Raw genomic sequence first — 18,958 nt, 5'->3', positions numbered from 1 at the left:
CATATCAACAATAACCCCCTCCTCCCCATGGACAGTGGAGAAACCATAAGGTGGACTGTAAAAATGAAGTAAAGGTATAGCCACTTCCACCCATATAGCAATTCCAACTATATATAGACCATGTCTGGAGAACTCAGGCCCCAGTAAAAGCAGATCATTTATGTGAGTTAAGGGGTGGTAGCCTTAGTGGTCACATGAGAGTCACTTTCAGTTTTGCAGGTACTTGATTAAGGGACACAATATGGAGGGAAATCACTTGTAACACCCAGCTTAATCACATGACTAGTACATTTAACAGTTTAGAGTACCACCCAAACAAAATTGGTGATTTCACATGACTCCAGCTGCTATGCATTGTTTCTGTGCCCAAGACATATAATCCAAAATAACTCCGTCTGGTCCTCAAATGGCTCAGACCCATTGGACAGGTGCCTGAGCAAGACTACATATGTGTGTCTGTTATGGGTATCTTAACACTGTTTTATTTATCAATAATATGGCTCTCTGAAATTCCCTCCCTTTCAGACAAGTCTATCATATATGTAAATGCATACATTATCCCACATCCCTAAAATACTCTAGACACTCCAGGGATATATATTTATATGTATATCCTTCAACTCTTGAAAATACCAACAATTATACAATGCTATCTATGGTTGGCACTCATAATTTCTCTTATATATTGTTTCCTGAAGCCTTGATGGTGTGGTAGCTTACAGTTTATGTTGTATTTCCCACCCATAGGTATTTATGCTTTTTAACCAGGATTGCCTCACATAAAAGCTGCTTCCACATATACACTATGCTTTTCTTCACTAGTGGCAGTGAATTAATCAAGCTGCTTTGAAAATACCCTACTCTAGTACCAGATGTCCACAAAACAACACAACATTTTGAAGCCGTGTTTTATAACTTAAGCAAACATTGTTTTATTTTTGATTCCTTTCAGCTGTTTCGGTAATGAGGTACAGCGCGTCAGCTTTTGGATTTGCTGTAAGTAGTAAAGACATTTTATGACATTTTATGACTTTATGTTTCTAAAGTTGCTCTAAAAGGCATGCATGTGTATCTATATCTCTCTATGTTGCGTTCTCTCCCTCTCTCTCTCTCTCTCTTTCTATATATATATATATATACTTATATATATATATATGTATTATTATATATACAGTTAGGACCTAGTTTCCATAGGAAAAGCGTTTTTTTGTTTTGAGAATAACTTTGGTGCCCGTTGACAAATCCTCACAAAATGTTCAAACTGGTTCGCCACTCATTTCAGGTGCTGCCCTGAAAGTTTTGAGGTAATTCATCAAGCTGAGGCTGAGAAAAAGGGGGATCCTAAAACAGGTTTTTCCACATTCATTTTCCCATAGGGATTTTGAAATCAACTACAGTCTGAACAGCTGACTGGAATTTGGCAAAAAGGTAGATCTTGGTCCAGAAAGATCGTTTTTTGTGATTTTGTGTAAATCCGTTCTGTAGTTTTGGAGTTATTAAAAAAGAAAGAAAGTTATATATCTAGGGACGTGGATCCTTTGCGTATCCAACAGATCTCATGCTGAGATCTGATTGGCTGCCAGCACTGTGACGGAGTCATTCCCAACAATCCGACGCCAATGGCGCCGGTCATGGAGTCACACGTACCCCCAGGTACAGTACCTTGTGAAAATGAGGAAACAAGCCAGTGCACAGAGTCGGGGATCACGCCGTCGCTGGAACCGATGCAGCATTGGCTCCGGTGCTGTGGAGAGAAGGAGCGGAGGCATCACGGAGAGGTGGTGGGTCCTTTCTGCGGAGCAGTTAAGGTGAGGGGGCGTCGGTGCAAAGAGTTGGATCCACGCACTTCCAGCGGAGTCTATATCCAGTGGTCATGACATAGTGCAGTTACTTCCACGGAGTCGCAGACTTCAGCGAGGCAGCAGCGGCATTGGGCCTGTGGGGTCGTCGCACTCCATCGAGGACCGCGGCTTCATTTGCAAGCGGCACCACGGGATTTGGCAGCTGCGTCAGTACGGAGTCGTCCGAAGTCAGTTTCCTTGGATCTTCTTGATTTTTCACCAGCTTCTCCTTTTAAGGGCCCAGGGACTGGATTAGGTACCAGCAGGGCAGGAGTCTCAACGGAGAGTCCAGGTGCTGGTAGAGGAAGTGTTTGATGGCCCTGATACTTCAGAACAGGGGGCAAGCTCAGTCCATGCCCTTGGAGATTCTTCTCAAGCAGGAATATACAACAAAGTCCAGTCTTTGTCACCTTTCACAGGCACAAGCAGCAACTGCAGGATAGCCCAACAAAGCACAGTCACAGGCAGGGGTAGCACCTCTCCTCAGCTGTTCAGCACTTCTCCTTGGAAGAGGTTCCTTTTGGCTCCGGAAGCAATTCTTGAAGAAATCTAAAGTCTGGAGTTTTGGGTCCACTACTTATACCCTTTTCTGCCTTTGAAGCTGCCCAACTTCAAAGAAATGTCTCTGTTGTTTACAGGGTCCTGCCTTGCCCAGGCCTGGCCTCAGACTCACACCAGGGGGGTGGAGACTGCATTGTGTGAGGGCAGGGACAACCCAGTCAGGTGTAATGACCACTCCTTCCTCCACTCTAGCCCAGATGGCTCATCAGGATATGCAGGCTACACTCCAGCTCCCTTTGTGTCACTGTCTAGAGGAGATTCACAAACAGCCCTACTTTTAGTCTGACCCAAACAGGGAACCCACAAACAGTCAGAGTCACAGAATGGTTAAAACAAGAAAATGCCTTCTTTCTAAAATTGGCATTTTCAAAGTAATAATCTAAAAAACTACTTTACCACAAGATGTATTTTTAAATTGTGGGGTCTGAAACCCCAAACTCTATATCTCTATCGGCTCTCAAAGGAAAGGGAAACGGCATTTAAAAGATATCTAAGGGCAGCCCCCATGTTAACCCATTAGAAAGATAGGCCTTGCAACAGTGAAAAACAAATTTGGCAATATTTCACTGTTAGGGCATGTAAAACACATTAATACATGTCCCACCTTTAACATACACTGTGCCCTGCCCATGGGGCTACCTAGGGCCTGCCTTAGGGGTGCCCTACTTGTAAAAAAAGGGAAGGTTTGGGCCTGGCAAATGGGTACACTTGCCTGGTCGAATTGGCAGTTCAAAAACTGCACACACAGACACTGGGGTGGCAGGTCTGAGACATGTTTACAGGGCTACCCATGTGGGTGGCACAATCAGTGCTGCAGGCCCACTAGTAGCATTTGGATTACAGGCCCTAGGCACCTCTAGTGCACTTTACTAGGGATTTACTAGTAAATCAAATATGCCATTTATGGAAAATACAAATACACATACAATTTCACATACGGAGCCCTTGCACTTTAGCACTGGTCAGCAGTGGTAAAGTACCCATAGCAACAAAAACGGTGAAAGCAGAGTCCAGCACACAGCAACAACCTGGGAAGTAAAAGCAAAAAGTTAGGGAAGACCACACCAAGCATACTAGGTCTAATAGTTGGCTTGTATGGTTGTACTGCCACTGCCTCTTCCTTTTGCCCCCAATGGTCTGTTATATTGCCACAGCCTCTCTTGCTTGTACTGCATGGTTGATTTGTTGCCCCTTCCTCCTTTCCCCCTGCCCTCCATCTCCTGTGCTGCCACTCATGCTCCCGTCTGCCCAGCGTGGTCAAATTGATGCCTCTGCACCCTGCTCCCTGCCTTCAATTATCTGAGTCCGTTCCACTGGCATCTGCCTCCCCACAGATAAACAACTAGATTGCTAACATTCTATACTTATTACAAAAGTGTGGCACACCTGACATCACCTTGATATAATCAAAACTGTAATGCCTAAAGCATGTCCTTTAGATATTCTACAATTTAGATGGTCTTATTCCTGTAGGAATTCTGGCTAGTGCTCTAAAAAACTAAAATGTGGACATATTTTCTGAGTTCTGAAATAGTGACAAAGCACTTTTAAATTATTTGCTATCTTGATTTTTGCAGCGCTAAAAAAGTATGAATATGGCCTTAAAGTTTTGCACACTTCTGTCATTGGCTATGCTTGAGGTACATTTGGGTGATATTTGTGCAACATTTGGGCTCGTTTTCCTCTTCGATTCCATCAATATGGTGGTCAGGTGTGCCACACTTTTGGCATAAAATCAGAATGTGCATGTTTCAGTCTCCATGTCAGAATGTTGTAATGAAACAGAAGAGGAAGATATTTGAGAAGTCATTTAGCTGTGTCTCAATTTTTCTTTTTATAGCACTAACCATAATTGATATGAAAAAACAAAACCCCTCATTTTATTGCTTTCTAATTAAACGGTTTAAGTTTGACCAGTTTGATTCAATCAAGATGGGTTCAGATGTGCCATATTTTTTGTCATAAGTAAGACTGTTAGCACTTTTAGTTGTTCTTTAGAAACCTCTGGTAGACTGCAGTCGAACACAAGGGAACCAACTGCCAGAGGCTGCTACTGTGGAAAGTACATGTTTTACTGAGAATGTCATACTTCAGTCTTATAGCAGGGAAAGATAGTGTGAATTTACAGAAAATATTCTCTCATTTTCGCTTCTGGAGCACCTTTCATAACCTCTATGAGAAAATCATGAGAAAACAGTTTTCTCTTAAACATGATTCATGAAATCCCAGCAGAATGCTTTTTCGCAGACTTTTCACAGGGTAAAATCGCCTTAGCAACAAATGATGTATATTGTAACTAAAATCTGTTATCACACTTTATATGCTCTCCTTTTGTGACCCTCAAAACCTGCCATTCACGACAATGGATTTTGATGGGTGCTACTGTATATATTGGTCCCAGGATGAAAGCCATCGCTTTCTGGTTGAAGTGCTGGCAGTCAATCGGATCGCAATATGAGCTTTGGGCTTAGGTTCCACCCAGATATACAAATGTGGATTCCTTTATTATCTCGAAAGCTACTAAGCAGATTTGTACCAAATATGAAAAATGGTGATCTGCAGACCAAAAGTTACATGTCTTCCAAATTTGATGCAATTCCGTGCAGCAGTTGGGGCTGCAGGCGTGTCTGAAGAGTCTGGGAATTCACATGGGAAAAGCACATTTTGGAACACCCCCTTTTTCTCAGCCCCCGCTTGACGATTTTTCCTGAATTATAGGGCACTTTTTATGGAAAGGTTTGTGAAGATTCGTTAAACTGTGCCGCAGTTATAGGCAAGTCAAAAACTCTTTTTCAATGGAAACAAGGTCCTAACTATAACTACCTACGGGGACCACAAGTAGATAATATATATTGGGGTGGTGGGGGGTTGGTGTGTGTGTGTGTTTGTGTGTGTGTAATATGCTTCTTATTAACATTGTTGAGTGTGGGAAGGAGCTAAGAGAGAGAGCTCACAGTGCAGCCATAATATGCGTATAGTTATACATTAATACATTATGACATTTTGTTGTGGTAAAATAATGTTTAAATTTTTTTAGGCTGAAATCGGAAGGAGTCAATTGTGCAATATGCAATTAAATACAATGCAGGTTTTAAATCATTGCAATTTTCCAGACTCATGGATTTGATATATCTTGTAATCTTAATTTCATAATTGACTGGATGAGCAATGAAGGAACGCATAGAATAATTTAGTGGTCAGTGCAAGGTAGAATTGGGCTGTTGTTATGGTGAGTTGTTTGAATTTTCTAAACTTGTTTTCAGCAACATACACCACTTAAATGCGCCCTTGTTAGCCCTACATCCTCTCCATCAAGTACTGTGTCTGTGTTTTACCTCTCGCAGTTTGATGCAGTTCTGGATGTGCTATCATCAGCGATTGTGCTGTGGCGTTACAGCAATGCAGCAGCAGTTCACTCTGCCCATCGGGAGTACATGTAAGTACCTTTAAAATATACTGACATATTGGATAAAAGATATATAAGCTGGACAATGGACATAACTACCAAATAATTTAATCATTTTATTCTGATTTTAGTAACCTGACAGCCTTTGGCTACTTCCATATACATATCAATTATGAAGACAAATATTACTGTCTATGCAGTACACATTACAAATACTTTCAGATTATATTTACTTGACCTGGAAATAGAAACCATCACATTGTGCGATTACTTGAAATTGAAAGCTAGATTATCACATGATGACTTTTTAAAATCTTAATACCCACATTAAATCCGTTTTAGCAGTACTTTCTTGCATCTTTAGGGGGCTGAATTCTCCAGAATAAAAACTCTGAAAGCCTCATTGACCATTTTATCATCTCAAGTGCAAACAAATACTTCAAACAAATTTGAGCAGCTGGTGATATTTTTTAGTTCCCTATGAAACCATTTGGAATTAATGATATATGTTCATAAAGCAATATAATTTCTAATGAGCAATTCTAATTTACAGAACTTTAACTTGGACTGTTATAATTCATGTTGAAGTTATGTTGACACCTCTCTGCCAGGAGCTTCCATCAATTTTTAAATTGACAAACTATGACATTGCCAAGAATCCACGCCTCGGAACGATGCACAATGGGGAGCGAGGATCTCCAAACATTGGTTCGGGAACACACATACCGTGAATTGGGAGGGTGGTTAGTTCTACAATCACAGCATAGTAAGGTAAGGAGGGGGGCTATCTGGGTGGTAAAGTTTATAGATGTTTTCATACAGAAGGGGAACAAAGAGTTTGAGGTCGGTACAAAGGATAGGGGAAAAGTACACAGAAGCATTCCCCTAAAGACCCATAATAGAGTAATCTTGCTATCAATATTGTCATTAGAACTGAGAGATTATCCATCCTCACCTGGAACGTAAATGGATTAGGAAACAAACATAAATGGAGCCTCATACATAAAGCCATAAAGAAGTACAAATCAGATATAATATTTATGCAAGAAACACATCTGGTGGATACACAACACAAGGCCATGGAAAGAGTTAAATATAAGCTACTGGGACACACACAGTTCACGTCTGGATCTAGGGGGGCCCTGCTACTTATCAGGAAGGGCCTCCCATTCCACACCACACATACATGGGCAGATCCTCATGGCTGTTATATAGCCATACTGGGGACATATAGACATATGCCTATACTGTTGGTTATTGCATATCTACCCCCGGGTCTACAAGGAGGATTACCACCAGCATCAATCCTACCGGGAGGTGACTTCAACATGGTGATGAATACAGAGTTAGAAAGAGCTAGCACATCAAGGTCAGGATGCCTAAATTGGGGGAAACTGGAGGGCTTTACGCAGGCGATGGGCTTATGCGATGTGTGGAGGTTTCTACATGGGCAAGAAAAAGGGTACTCTTACTATTCAGCCGTTCATGATATGCACTCTCAACTGGACTACTTTCTGACCAAGGCGGACATGCTGCTGAGAATTCTCCTGATAGAATATCGAGCTAGGGGAATTAGCGACCATGCACCACTGCAGATGGTGATATCTATTGGTCCCTGACTGCCAGGAAAAGCATGGCGCATGCAAACGTGTCAATTACTAAACACAAAGGTGCTCGAGGACCTAGAACAAGTTACTCAACGCTACTTCGCCGAGAATATAGGATCGGTACAAAGCCCGATAGTCCTATTGGAGGCCTACAAAGCCACCGTCAGAGGGGAGATAATAACAGGAGAGGTAGCGGATGAACGGCATATAGAGAAACGATTAGCAATACTAGAAACTGAGCTCACTGTCTTGGAACAGAGATATGCAACACACCCAACACCAGACATTAAAAATCAGATGAATTAGACGAGAGAGGAATACAATGTAGTAACTCGGGATGAGGTATGACAACAATACCTACTACAAAGCAAACGGCTCTATGAGGCAGGTAATAAAGCAGGTAAATTGTTGGCGTGGCTGGTAAGGAAGGAACAAAGTGATTCTCATATTAGGGAATTATAGAGAGCCGGAGGGCAATTAATAAGGGACCCTAGGGAAATAATGGAGGAATTGGCAACCCAAATGAAGTCCTGCATAATAATCCCAGAGACAGAAATAGATAGCTTTCTTAGCGATTGCCCCATAACATGTCTCTCCCCGCAACAAACAGCAGCCCTTTAGGAGGAGATCACTGAGGAAGAAATGCTGGCAGTGTTGGGCCACCTACAGAAAGGGAAGTCACCAGGGCCTAACGGACTTCCTGTGGAGTTCTTCCAAAGGCTCAGGAAGGGGCAAATGCTGCACCTGCATGCGGCGCTGCATCACGCTGTCGAAATAGAGGAACTTCCTCCTGACATGAGAACAGCACCGATCATCCTATTGCCTAAACCAAACAAACCCAGAGATCGAGGAGACTCTTATCGCCTGATTTCTTTATTAAATGTTGACGCCAAAATATTAGTGAAGACTCTGGCAGTTAGACTGAGTGGTGTGATGGCAACCCTGGTCCATTCGGACCAAACGGGGTTCATCCCGGGACGCTCGACAGCTCTGAATCTCCGAAGGCTCCATAATAACTTAGCCCTAATGGTATGTTTGCCCATGGGTAGGGCAATCCTTTCCTTAGATGCCAATAAAGCATTTGACCTGGTAGAATGGAAATACATGTTCGGCATGTTGGCCAGGATGCGATTTGGCCCCAGATTTAGGAGGTGGGTAGAGTTGATCTAAAAAAAGACCCTCGGCGAGGGTGAGGGTAAATGGATACACATCACAGGTATTTGACCTTCACAGAGGGACTAGACAGGGGTGCCCTCTGTCGTTGATGTTATTTGCATTGGCGATCGAGGGGCTAGCTAACTAGATAAGGACAGATCCACTGATAAGAGGATGGCCAACAAATAGTGCAGAGGAAGATCGGATTTCGCTTTACGCGGATGACATACTATTTATTATATGTAACTCAGAAGCCTTCCCTGATGGGTCGCCTCAGAGACCTGTTTCGGGCATTTGGGGAGGTATCAGGATTTGGCATAAACTGAGGTAAATCGCTGTTGTTACCCGTGGGGATATGGGAGAATGAACAGCATACAAAGGTGCCACTTAGAAACAGGTGGAGAAATTCAAGTACCTAGGCATTTGGATAACAGACACACCCCACTTACCTTATACTACTAATCTCCAACCCCTTCTGAAGAGATTCGAAATGGAGACAAAGCATTGGCAAACCCTTCCGATTTCATTATTGGGAAGGGCAGCACTCTTTAAGATGGTGGCACTTCCTCGCTCCTTGTACACTCTACATCACTCCCTTTACTCAATTCCCCAAAAACATTATTTCGCCAGATAGACTCTTTACTACGAACCTTACTATGGTCAGGAGGGCAACCCAGAATCAAACTGAGCACCTTACAGAGGCCAAAGTACGAGGGGGTATTGCCCTGACAAATATCCGGAAATACTATGTGGCTCCACAAGGTGACCCAGCGTTTAGAGATAGGGAAATGATGCACCAGCATCGCTACCTGCACTGGCTGTATTGGGTCAAACTAAACCCGGCATTTAGCCCAGCAACAAAAACAGTCATACAAACATGGACACGACTCACTAAAGAAATGGGATTGGCAGCACGGCTGACCTCCCAAACACCTTTATGGGAAGGGAATAAGCTACCCAAGATAAATCCTTTGAACGGCTATAAAAGCTGGGATAGTATTGGGATAACATATCTAGCTGACATATGGGACTCAAACGTAGTGGCACCCTTCTCACATCTTCAAAATGAATACCAAATGTCAGATACACAATGGCTCCAATACGCCCGCCTTCGGATGGCCCTGAAACATAGTATCCCTGCAGATAAAGAGACACAGGAACATGCTCCATTGGAAATGAAACTTCTAGAGGGGAGGATACAAATGAAATTGATATCACAAATCTATGATACAATCATGAGACACACACAACCATCTATGGGAAAGATGGAAAAGAGATTGTAAAGATGAGGAGGACTGGGCAGAGGCTCTGATGTTTCTGGTGGAAGTGGCTATTCCAGCATCCCTCAAACTAATACAAATTAAAAAACTACACAGAGTCTATTATACAAGATCCCTGCTATTTAAGATAGGGAAGGTAACAGACAACCAGTGTCTGCGGGGCTGTTGTAAAGAGGGAACATTTTATCACACGCTCTGGACCTGCCCCCGGGCCATTAGGTTTAGGGAGAAAGTGAGGGGAACCCTGGAGCGGGCGACTGAGACTAGCTTGGAAATGACGCCGGACACAATGATACTGGGAGTATGGGGCCACACTGAACACACACGATTTCAAAAAATACTGTTTAACCTAGGATGCATGATTGCAAAAAGGGACACAGCGAGGAGATGGGGCTCGGTGATAGTACCTAGCCATAGAGAGTGGAGAGAGGGTATGGATAGATGCCGCATATTGTATGTATCCACCCGCTTCTGTACTGACAATAAAACGCACACACAAGCTCAATAAGCATATGCAGATAAATTTAAAGAGTACAAGTAGAAAAAAGAAAAGGTGTCACCACCTAAACATGGCAGATATAAGCTTGCCATGAAAATGAGTCAAAATTCAATAGATTGAGATGGACATTGTGGAATGGTATTGTACATAATCTAGCCACAGTGTGATAAAAATGCCCATTGGCTTTAACAAATGCTTTTCACAATAAATATCATTCCTACTGTCTTTTTCATAATAAGCAGATCAGACCACTGGCACATGACAAAAGCCATCAAGTATATAGTTATAAAAATATTTATACAATTACAGTTTGCAAAGCAAATAAATTTACATTCTCTCCTAAGGGAGCCTAAAAGGAATTATACAGTGCAAATATTTCACACATACCTACTACTGTAATCTGTTAGCTTCTATTTAACACAATGGGGGACATTATGACACCGGCGGATGGCGGTAAAATGAAGAAAAGTACTGCCAACAGGCTGGCGGTACTTTTCTCCATATTATGAGATTGGCGGTTTGGCTCAAGCCAAACTGCCAATGTACCACACCGTCCGCCATGGCAGTAACGACCGCCGGGCTGGAGACTTCAGTCTCCAGCCCGGCTGCCGTCAGTAGGCTGCCTGTGGGATTATGATCCTGCCTACCGCCACGGTTTTCGTGGCACCATAAAAACCATGGCGGTAGGCACTCCCTGTCACTGATAGGGTCTCCGCCACCCTGTGCCCCCTCCACTGGTCCCCCCCTCCAGATCCCCCCTTCAGTCATGTACATTCATGCACACACGCACACACATCCATTCACACACTCATATCCTCTGGCGGAAATCCGTCTGTGGTCATATTACGGCTGATGGCTGGTAGCCGTGGCGACGGTCTTTTGGTGGCCATTGACGCGGCGGTAGATGGTATATACCGCCAATGTTGTAATGAGGGCCAAAATCTGTATGCAGGTTTTAAAACAATGCAATAACAATCCGCTCATAAAGGCCTGTTGGTTTTGATATATGCATTTCACAATAGATAAATCAAGCTTATTACTTTGTCGTATACATTTTTGATTCCAAAAAAGAAGTCAGGCCTCTGGAACATGACATAATATTTCTAACATAAGCCTCTACCATTAGCTAATACCATAATCAATTAAGGCCTAATGTATTGATCCTAAGTTTTTCCACATTGCAACCATCAGCCATACAGTCATAAAATGGTCAATATGTACAAGAAGATGGCACTGAGATCGGACGCCTCGCGCTGAGGCTCCGATAGATTTTATGCCCAACGACATTTATCCTTGCCTATTTGGAGCCCCAGCTCATCAGGCGATATCTCATCTGACCCCCAAATGTAAGGGTGTAGACAAGGGGAGACACTGAGGCTACATTGAGGCACGGTGCCACCGTAACCTGCAACGCAGTCTTCCAAAGGAGCCCAAAGTCGATGTGGCCTGCCTGTGCGGCAGGGAATGGCGTCACCCAGCATTGAGGGCATAGTCCACGGCCCGTGAAGCTGCACTTTTGCTTCCGGCACTTGCTGTGACAGGAGAGCAGGAGTGCTGGCGGACTCGTTGTGGTAAGTGCCAAGACTAGCGGTTCAGCCGTGAGCTTGCAGTTTGAAGACGCGCTCCGACTGGAAGTGCTCCTCTGCGACCTATGCTGGCTGTGGCGTGTAAGATCTGGGCTTCGGCAACCAGCGAGGGCTGCATTGTGTGATGAAAGCTCCCCTAGATCTGAAAGTGAGTGTTCTTCACTGTGAAGGAACTGATCTCCGCGAGCACTCCTTACATCATTTGGCCCTGATTACATGCTGTGTCTCCTGCGGTGCCCTGCCCAGTGGCAAGGGCCCTTCTTCATTTATGAGAGACGTCAGATCCCAGTATGGCACATCTGAAGGTGGGTGCTGCACCTGAGCATTAAGACCTCCTCCCAAAACTAACTACAATGCATGTATATTGTGGAGACAGGGGGTGCCACAGCTCTCCCCATCTCTGGTCCCTTAGTGACCCTACTATGGATAAGTAGGATCCTCCCATGACAGTGGTGGAATCGCAGACACAGCTACCTGAACTTTATCTTGTGAGATTTGGCTGGGCGACACCACAATATATTGCTGTGGTCAGAACGTGCCTGTCAAGTGGCTAGAAACTAGACAGGAGCCGGAGGTTTTGGAGGCCTATCTCGAAAGTGGCACACACAAGCTTTCGTTTCACTGAGGATCAGATCCGAAACTTGCTCCAAAGCGCTACATTTAGCACGTTCCTTTAGTTGATGGATGCTATCTTCACCCCAGACCTGAAGGTCTCATCTGGCTCTAGAGCACCAGATTCCCCTGGGGGTATGGTGTGCCCTAAAGCAAATAAACCTCCACCCCAAAAGTCCATAATGGGCATGGTTTCGGCCACATTGACCACACCAAATTCGATGTGTCAACTTGAGAGCACTTTCAAGAAACATTCAGCAATGTTAAACAAGGTAATCTAGCCCATACAGGACTCTAAGACTGCAATGGAAATGTAGTTAGGAGCTATCAAAATCAAAACTGGTCTGCTGCGTGCCAATCATGCCAAACTTGTGGAACGCACAGATGCACTGAATCCACACTATTGGCGCTGGGCTTCATGGCGAAAACCCCATAGGAGCAACTTCTCCCCCCCCCTACACCTGCTAGACTTGGAGCAGCCCATACAGCTGGATGAGATTTAGTTGCTCATTCAGCATATAGCGCTAGACAAAACCTCGGACATGGACGGATTTCTCGTAGTGTTCAGTGGGACTTATTGCGAAACATTTGACCCTAAGCTACTAGCAATGTATGAGGAGGTGCATCTGCGGGGTAGTTCACCTGCCTCTCTCCCAGAGGCCCTTATAGTAGTATTGTCAAAACAAGGCAAAGACCCACTCTTGGTGAGTTCCTATCGCCCTCTCTCCATGCTCAGCATTGACTACCAGGTTCTGAGCAAAGTCCTTGCCAACAGACTGCTTCATGTGTTAGATTTTCTGATGCACTCTGACCAGTGTGGATTTATAAAATATAGATCAACCACGTATAATATACTTCGGTTGTGCCATATCATGGGTACAGTAACTGACATAGAATCCCCCCGGTGGTGATTTCCCTTGATTTTGAGAAGGCCTTCGACACGTTGGACTGGACGTATTTGTTCTGCCTGTTGGAGGCCTTTGGCTTGGGCTTCTTAAATGGGTCAAGTTATTTTATGCAACTTCTCAAGCTGGGGTGTATACTGGAAGTCACAGTTTGCACACCTTCCCTATTAAGAGAGGCAGGGTTGTGCCCTCTTGTCCATCATTTTTGCTTTGACTGTGGATCTGCTGCCTGCTGCACTGCTGACCAGGGGCCCCATGTGGGGTACACAAAAACATACAAATTGGCACATTGTCTTACTCTACGCAGATGATGTACTCATATATCTGCAAGATCATACCCAATCCATATCTGACCTTTACAACCTGTTGGACATCTTTGCGGACCTAGCTGGCCTTTGGGTTAACTTGGGCAAGTCTTGTATCTACCCGCTCCAGACATAAAGTCCCTCCGAGCGAGCAGGACTGGGGCAAGATTGCCTTCCCTGGTGCTTTGCTACTTTTTGCTACTTGGGGATTAATGTATACCATACTGATAAGATCTCCTAGGCGGTAATCAAAGCAAGGCCTTGACTTCAGTACTACATTTAATTGCCTTCTGGGGGAGGCTCCCCTTGTCTGCTGTGGGCAGAGTGCTATAGCCCAAATGCTTATCCTCTCATGTTTCTTATACTTCTTTTTAATGCTCCCAGCAGCGTCTGCAATGGCCTTCTTCAGGGAGTTAAGCAGCCGAGAATCAAATCTAGTCTGGGGGCCCACGCGCAAGCATGTCTTTTTAGATATTACATTGTCCCATGCAGGAGAGGAGCTTGAGTACACCAGATCTAGAATTATACTTTGCAGTAGTACAATAGCAATGGCCTTTGTGGTGGCTAGTAAAAGACAAAATGGGAGAACTGAATTTCGTAATTTATTAACTTAGAGGTGGAAATTTACTACATTGACTACTGTCATTGGGAAGCTTGGCCAAAGAGCTGCCTAGGTTACTGCACGTAGCTAAACTGGTATTGAACAGATATATGCAGCCCAAATGCTCTGCACCCCCATATGCCGCACAGCTTCCCCTCTGGGATCTACCTGTAGCTAGGCTACTCTTTGGAGGTAATGACCCCATATCATGGTGGAGTAGGGACTGATTTAGTTTGGCGACTTCTTTGAGGATGGCTCCTTACAGTCATTTCAACAACTTCAGGACACCTTCAGCCTGAGTGCGGGTTCTTTCCTTACTCATCACACTCTCACACTGGTTATCAAGGGCACATGGTCGATGGGAAACATAGAGCCACCCCTCCACCAGGGGCTGTATTGCTTCCTTACCCATGGGGCGGCTCGCAAAACTGTGGTGTTTCTTTATGGTTGACCTGGATGCTCAGGGACAGGACTAAATGGGAGACAGACTTGGGCCTCGTCCTTACAGACAAACAACTGGGAATGGTGCTCTGCCATGTCATACAGGTGTCTCACAATTAGCATCTTAAATTTGAACAATTTACTTTTCTCCATCAAACGTTTCTCACTCCACAGCACCTGCATGAGATGTTCCCGAGGACTCCACCTGTCTGCCCCAGATGCAGAAATGCTTATGCCACTTTTCTGCATATGGTTTGGCAATGCCCACCTTTGGCGCATACCTGGACCAAAGTACTAGAACACACCTAGGCAGTGATCGACAAACAACTCTCCCCTGATCCACTACTTTGCTTGCTGAGGATCACTAAACGCTCAAAACATTCTAAAGGTTATAGACAACTGGCTGACTTGGAATTAACGCTGTTCAAATTGTTGATAGCCATGGAAGGCAACTCAGCTACCTGAACTTTCAGTATGGCTTCAAATAACACAAAAATGGTCGATGACAGACAGAGGCTTTATCATCTGCTTCCATCGGAGTGGGAGGCATCACGCTTTCAGACACATATGTGCAAGAGTTTTTGGATAGGTTACATCCTCCACCCCCTTAATGAGTCATCCTCCCAACCCCTTCAATGACTACTGAGTACATGTATCACTCAAAGGGGTGCCATCCTCCCTGAGCAATACCATTTTGAGTGTTCCAAGCACCCTGGTGACATTCGCCATACACATTAGATGACTTTCTCATTCATTACTGTATACCTCATGATAGTTGTTGCTCTATACATTGCCTTCTATGGTTTCCTCTCTGCACACTCCAGGTCATGAGAGAGTTCCCCTCCACCTGATTGCCAGCATTATGGTTGTTACTGTGGTTGTCATTGTTGATCTCTTATGGTATTACCATTCCATAAGATGATTGGACACATCAGCTGGCACATGAAACCCCCATTTACCGTAGACCTTTGGAGACTTTGATCCCTTGCATGGTTGCATAAATGAGGCTATCCCGGGGTAATACAAACAGTTGCTGCTTATTATGTATATGTTTGTACCTTAAGAATGTCAATAAAGGGATTTAAAAAAAAATCAATATGTACAAAATTACATTTGGCAAAACAGCATGCAATGCCACCTAAGGAAGCTTAACATGTTTTTTATTGTTCCTTGTAGCAAACACTTTTTAACTGCTGATTTTTGATTTTGCGTGCCTTATTGCCAGAATAACCACAATGGGTAGAATATTGCGATCTACAAAAGTCCCCCTAAAATAAATAAACATATTTTATCCCCAGAGTTTGCAAGAAGGTGTAACCAAAACACTCATCTACTACAGAAACCTGGAAGATTTCATGTAACAAAATACCAGTCTAGAGGCCATTTCAAAGTATGACAGTAAACAACCATGAAAGGCATATTGCTTTTATCATATGCTCTTCCTACTAGCCAGGCCTACGACTTTTGTCATAATATTGCATAATAAACCGATCAGCATTAGACCATCAAAACATTATAATTAAGAAAATATACACAATTTAATTTGACAAAGAAATATTCATTTGTATTAGGGATGATCACAGTGCAATTCCTCTATCGGCAACGTTTTTCAAAGGAGTTAACCAACAACCAACCCCTTGCCTGAAACATTAATCTGTGACATTTCATATAATTCAAATACTTTGTAAATGCTATTGAACAGTTGTAAGGAAATGCATCCTTGGCATGGTTGCCCCCTGACTTTTTGCCTTTGCTGATGCTATGTTTACAATTGAAAGTGTGCTGAGGCCTGCTAACCAGGCCCCAGCACCAGTGTTCTTTCCCTAACCTGTACTTTTGTATCCACAATTGGCAGACCCTGGCATCCAGATAAGTCCCTTGTAACTGGTACTTCTAGTACCAAGGGCCCTGATGCCAAGGAAGGTCTCTAAGGGCTGCAGCATGTCTTATGCCACCCTGGAGACCTCTCACTCAGCACAGACACCCTGCTTGCCAGCTTGTGTGTGCTAGTGAGGACAAAACGAGTAAGTCGACATGGCACTCCCCTCAGGGTGCCATGCCAGCCTCTCACTGCCTATGCAGTATAGGTAAGACACCCCTCTAGCAGGCCTTACAGCCCTAAGGCAGGGTGCACTATACCATAGGTGAGGGTACCAGTGCATGAGCATGGTACCCCTACAGTGTCTAAACAAAACCTTAGACATTGTAAGTGCAGGGTAGCCATAAGAGTATATGGTCTGGGAGTTTGTCAAACACGAACTCCACAGCACCATAATGGCTACACTGAAAACTGGGAAGTTTGGTATCAAACTTCTCAGCACAATAAATGCACACTGATGCCAGTGTACATTTTATTGTAAAATACACCCCAGAGGGCACCTTAGAGGTGCCCCCTGAAACTTAACCGACTATCTGTGTAGGCTGACTAGTTTTAGCAGCCTGCCACAAACCGAGACATGTTGCTGGCCCCATGGGGAGAGTGCCTTTGTCACTCTGAGGCCAGTAACAAAGCCTGCACTGGGTGGAGATGCTAACACCTCCCCCAGGCAGGAATTGTCACACCTGGCGGTGAGCCTCAAAGACTCACCTCCTTTGTGCCAACCCAGCAGGACACTCCAGCTAGTGGAGTTGCCCGCCCCCTCCGGCCAGGCCCCACTTTTGGCGGCAAGGCCGGAGAAAATAATGAGAAAAACAAGGAGGAGTCACTGGCCAGTCAGGACAGCCCCTAAGGTGTCCTGAGCTGAGGTGACTCTGACTTTTAGAAATCCTCCATCTTGCAGATGGAGGATTCCCCCAATAGGGTTAGGATTGTGACCCCCTCCCCTTGGGAGGAGGCACAAAGAGGGTGTACCCACCCTCAGGGCTAGTAGCCATTGGCTACTAACCCCCCAGACCTAAACACGCCCTTAAATTTAGTATTTAAGGGCTACCCTGAACCCTAGAAAATTAGATTCCTGCAACTACAAGAAGAAGGACTGCCCAGCTGAAAACCCCTGCAGCGGAAGACCAGAAGACGACAACTGCCTTGGCTCCAGAAACTCACCGGCCTGTCTCCTGCCTTCCAAAGATCCTGCTCCAGCGACGCCTTCCAAAGGGACCAGCGACCTCGACATCCTCTGAGGACTGCCCCTGCTTCGAAAAGACAAGAAACTCCCGAGGACAGCGGACCTGCTCCAAGAAAAGCTGCAACTTTGTTTCCAGCAACTTTAAAGAACCCTGCAAGCTCCCCGCAAGAAGCGTGAGACTTGCAACACTGCACCCGGCGACCCCGACTCGGCTGGTGGCGATCCAACACCTCAGGAGGGACCCCAGGACTACTCTGATACTGTGAGTACCAAAACCTGTCCCCCCTGAGCCCCCCACAGCGCCGCCTGCAGAGGGAATCCCGAGGCTTCCCCTGACCGCGACTCTTTGAACCTAAAGTCCCGACACCTGGGAGAGACCCTGCACCCGCAGCCCCCAGGACCTGAAGGACCGGACTTTCACTGGAGAAGTGACCCCCAGGAGTCCCTCTCCCTTGCCCAAGTGGAGGTTTCCCCGAGGAATCCCCCCCTTGCCTGCCTGCAGCGCTGAAGAGATCCCGAGATCTCTCATAGACTAACATTGCGAACCCGACGCTTGTTTCTACACTGCACCCGGCCGCCCCCGCGCCGCTGAGGGTGAAATTTCTGTGTGGACTTGTGTCCCCCCCGGTGCCCTACAAAACCCCCCTGGTCTGCCCTCCGAAGACGCGGGTACTTACCTGCAAGCAGACCGGAACCGGGGCACCCCCTTCTCTCCATTCTAGCCTATGCGTTTTGGGCACCACTTTGAACTCTGCACCTGACCGGCCCTGAGCTGCTGGTGTGGTGACTTTGGGGTTGCTCTGAACCCCCAACGGTGGGCTACCTTGGACCAAGAACTAAGCCCTGTAAGTGTCTTACTTACCTGGTTAACCTAACAAATACTTACCTCCCCTAGGAACTGTGAAAATTGCACTGTGTCCACTTTTAAAACAGCTATTTGTGAATAACTTGAAAAGTATACATGCAATTTTGATGATTTGAAGTTCCTAAAGTACTTACCTGCAATACCTTTCGAATGAGATATTACATGTAGAATTTGAACCTGTGGTTCTTAAAATAAACTAAGAAAAGATATTTTTCTATAACAAAACCTA

The 18,958-nt window shown here is 44.9% G+C and overlaps 1 protein-coding gene across 1 annotated transcript in view; it reads left to right on the top strand.

Moving 5' to 3' along the window:
• Window positions 1-18,958, top strand: part of TMEM163 (transmembrane protein 163) — an 884,981-nt gene that overhangs the window by 283,790 nt on the left and 582,233 nt on the right. The window contains exons 3-4 of the mRNA XM_069225050.1: window positions 953-996; window positions 5,747-5,838. Coding sequence (XP_069081151.1) covers window positions 953-996; window positions 5,747-5,838 — 136 coding nt within the window. The remainder of the gene's footprint in view (window positions 1-952; window positions 997-5,746; window positions 5,839-18,958) is intronic.

Source organism: Pleurodeles waltl, chromosome 3_1, assembly GCF_031143425.1.
Source record: "Pleurodeles waltl isolate 20211129_DDA chromosome 3_1, aPleWal1.hap1.20221129, whole genome shotgun sequence".
In the NCBI taxonomy this organism is placed as follows: Eukaryota; Metazoa; Chordata; class Amphibia; order Caudata; family Salamandridae; genus Pleurodeles; species Pleurodeles waltl.
The sequence above is the reverse complement of the archived record's forward strand: the minus strand, read 5'-3'. Positions and strand labels throughout refer to the sequence as shown.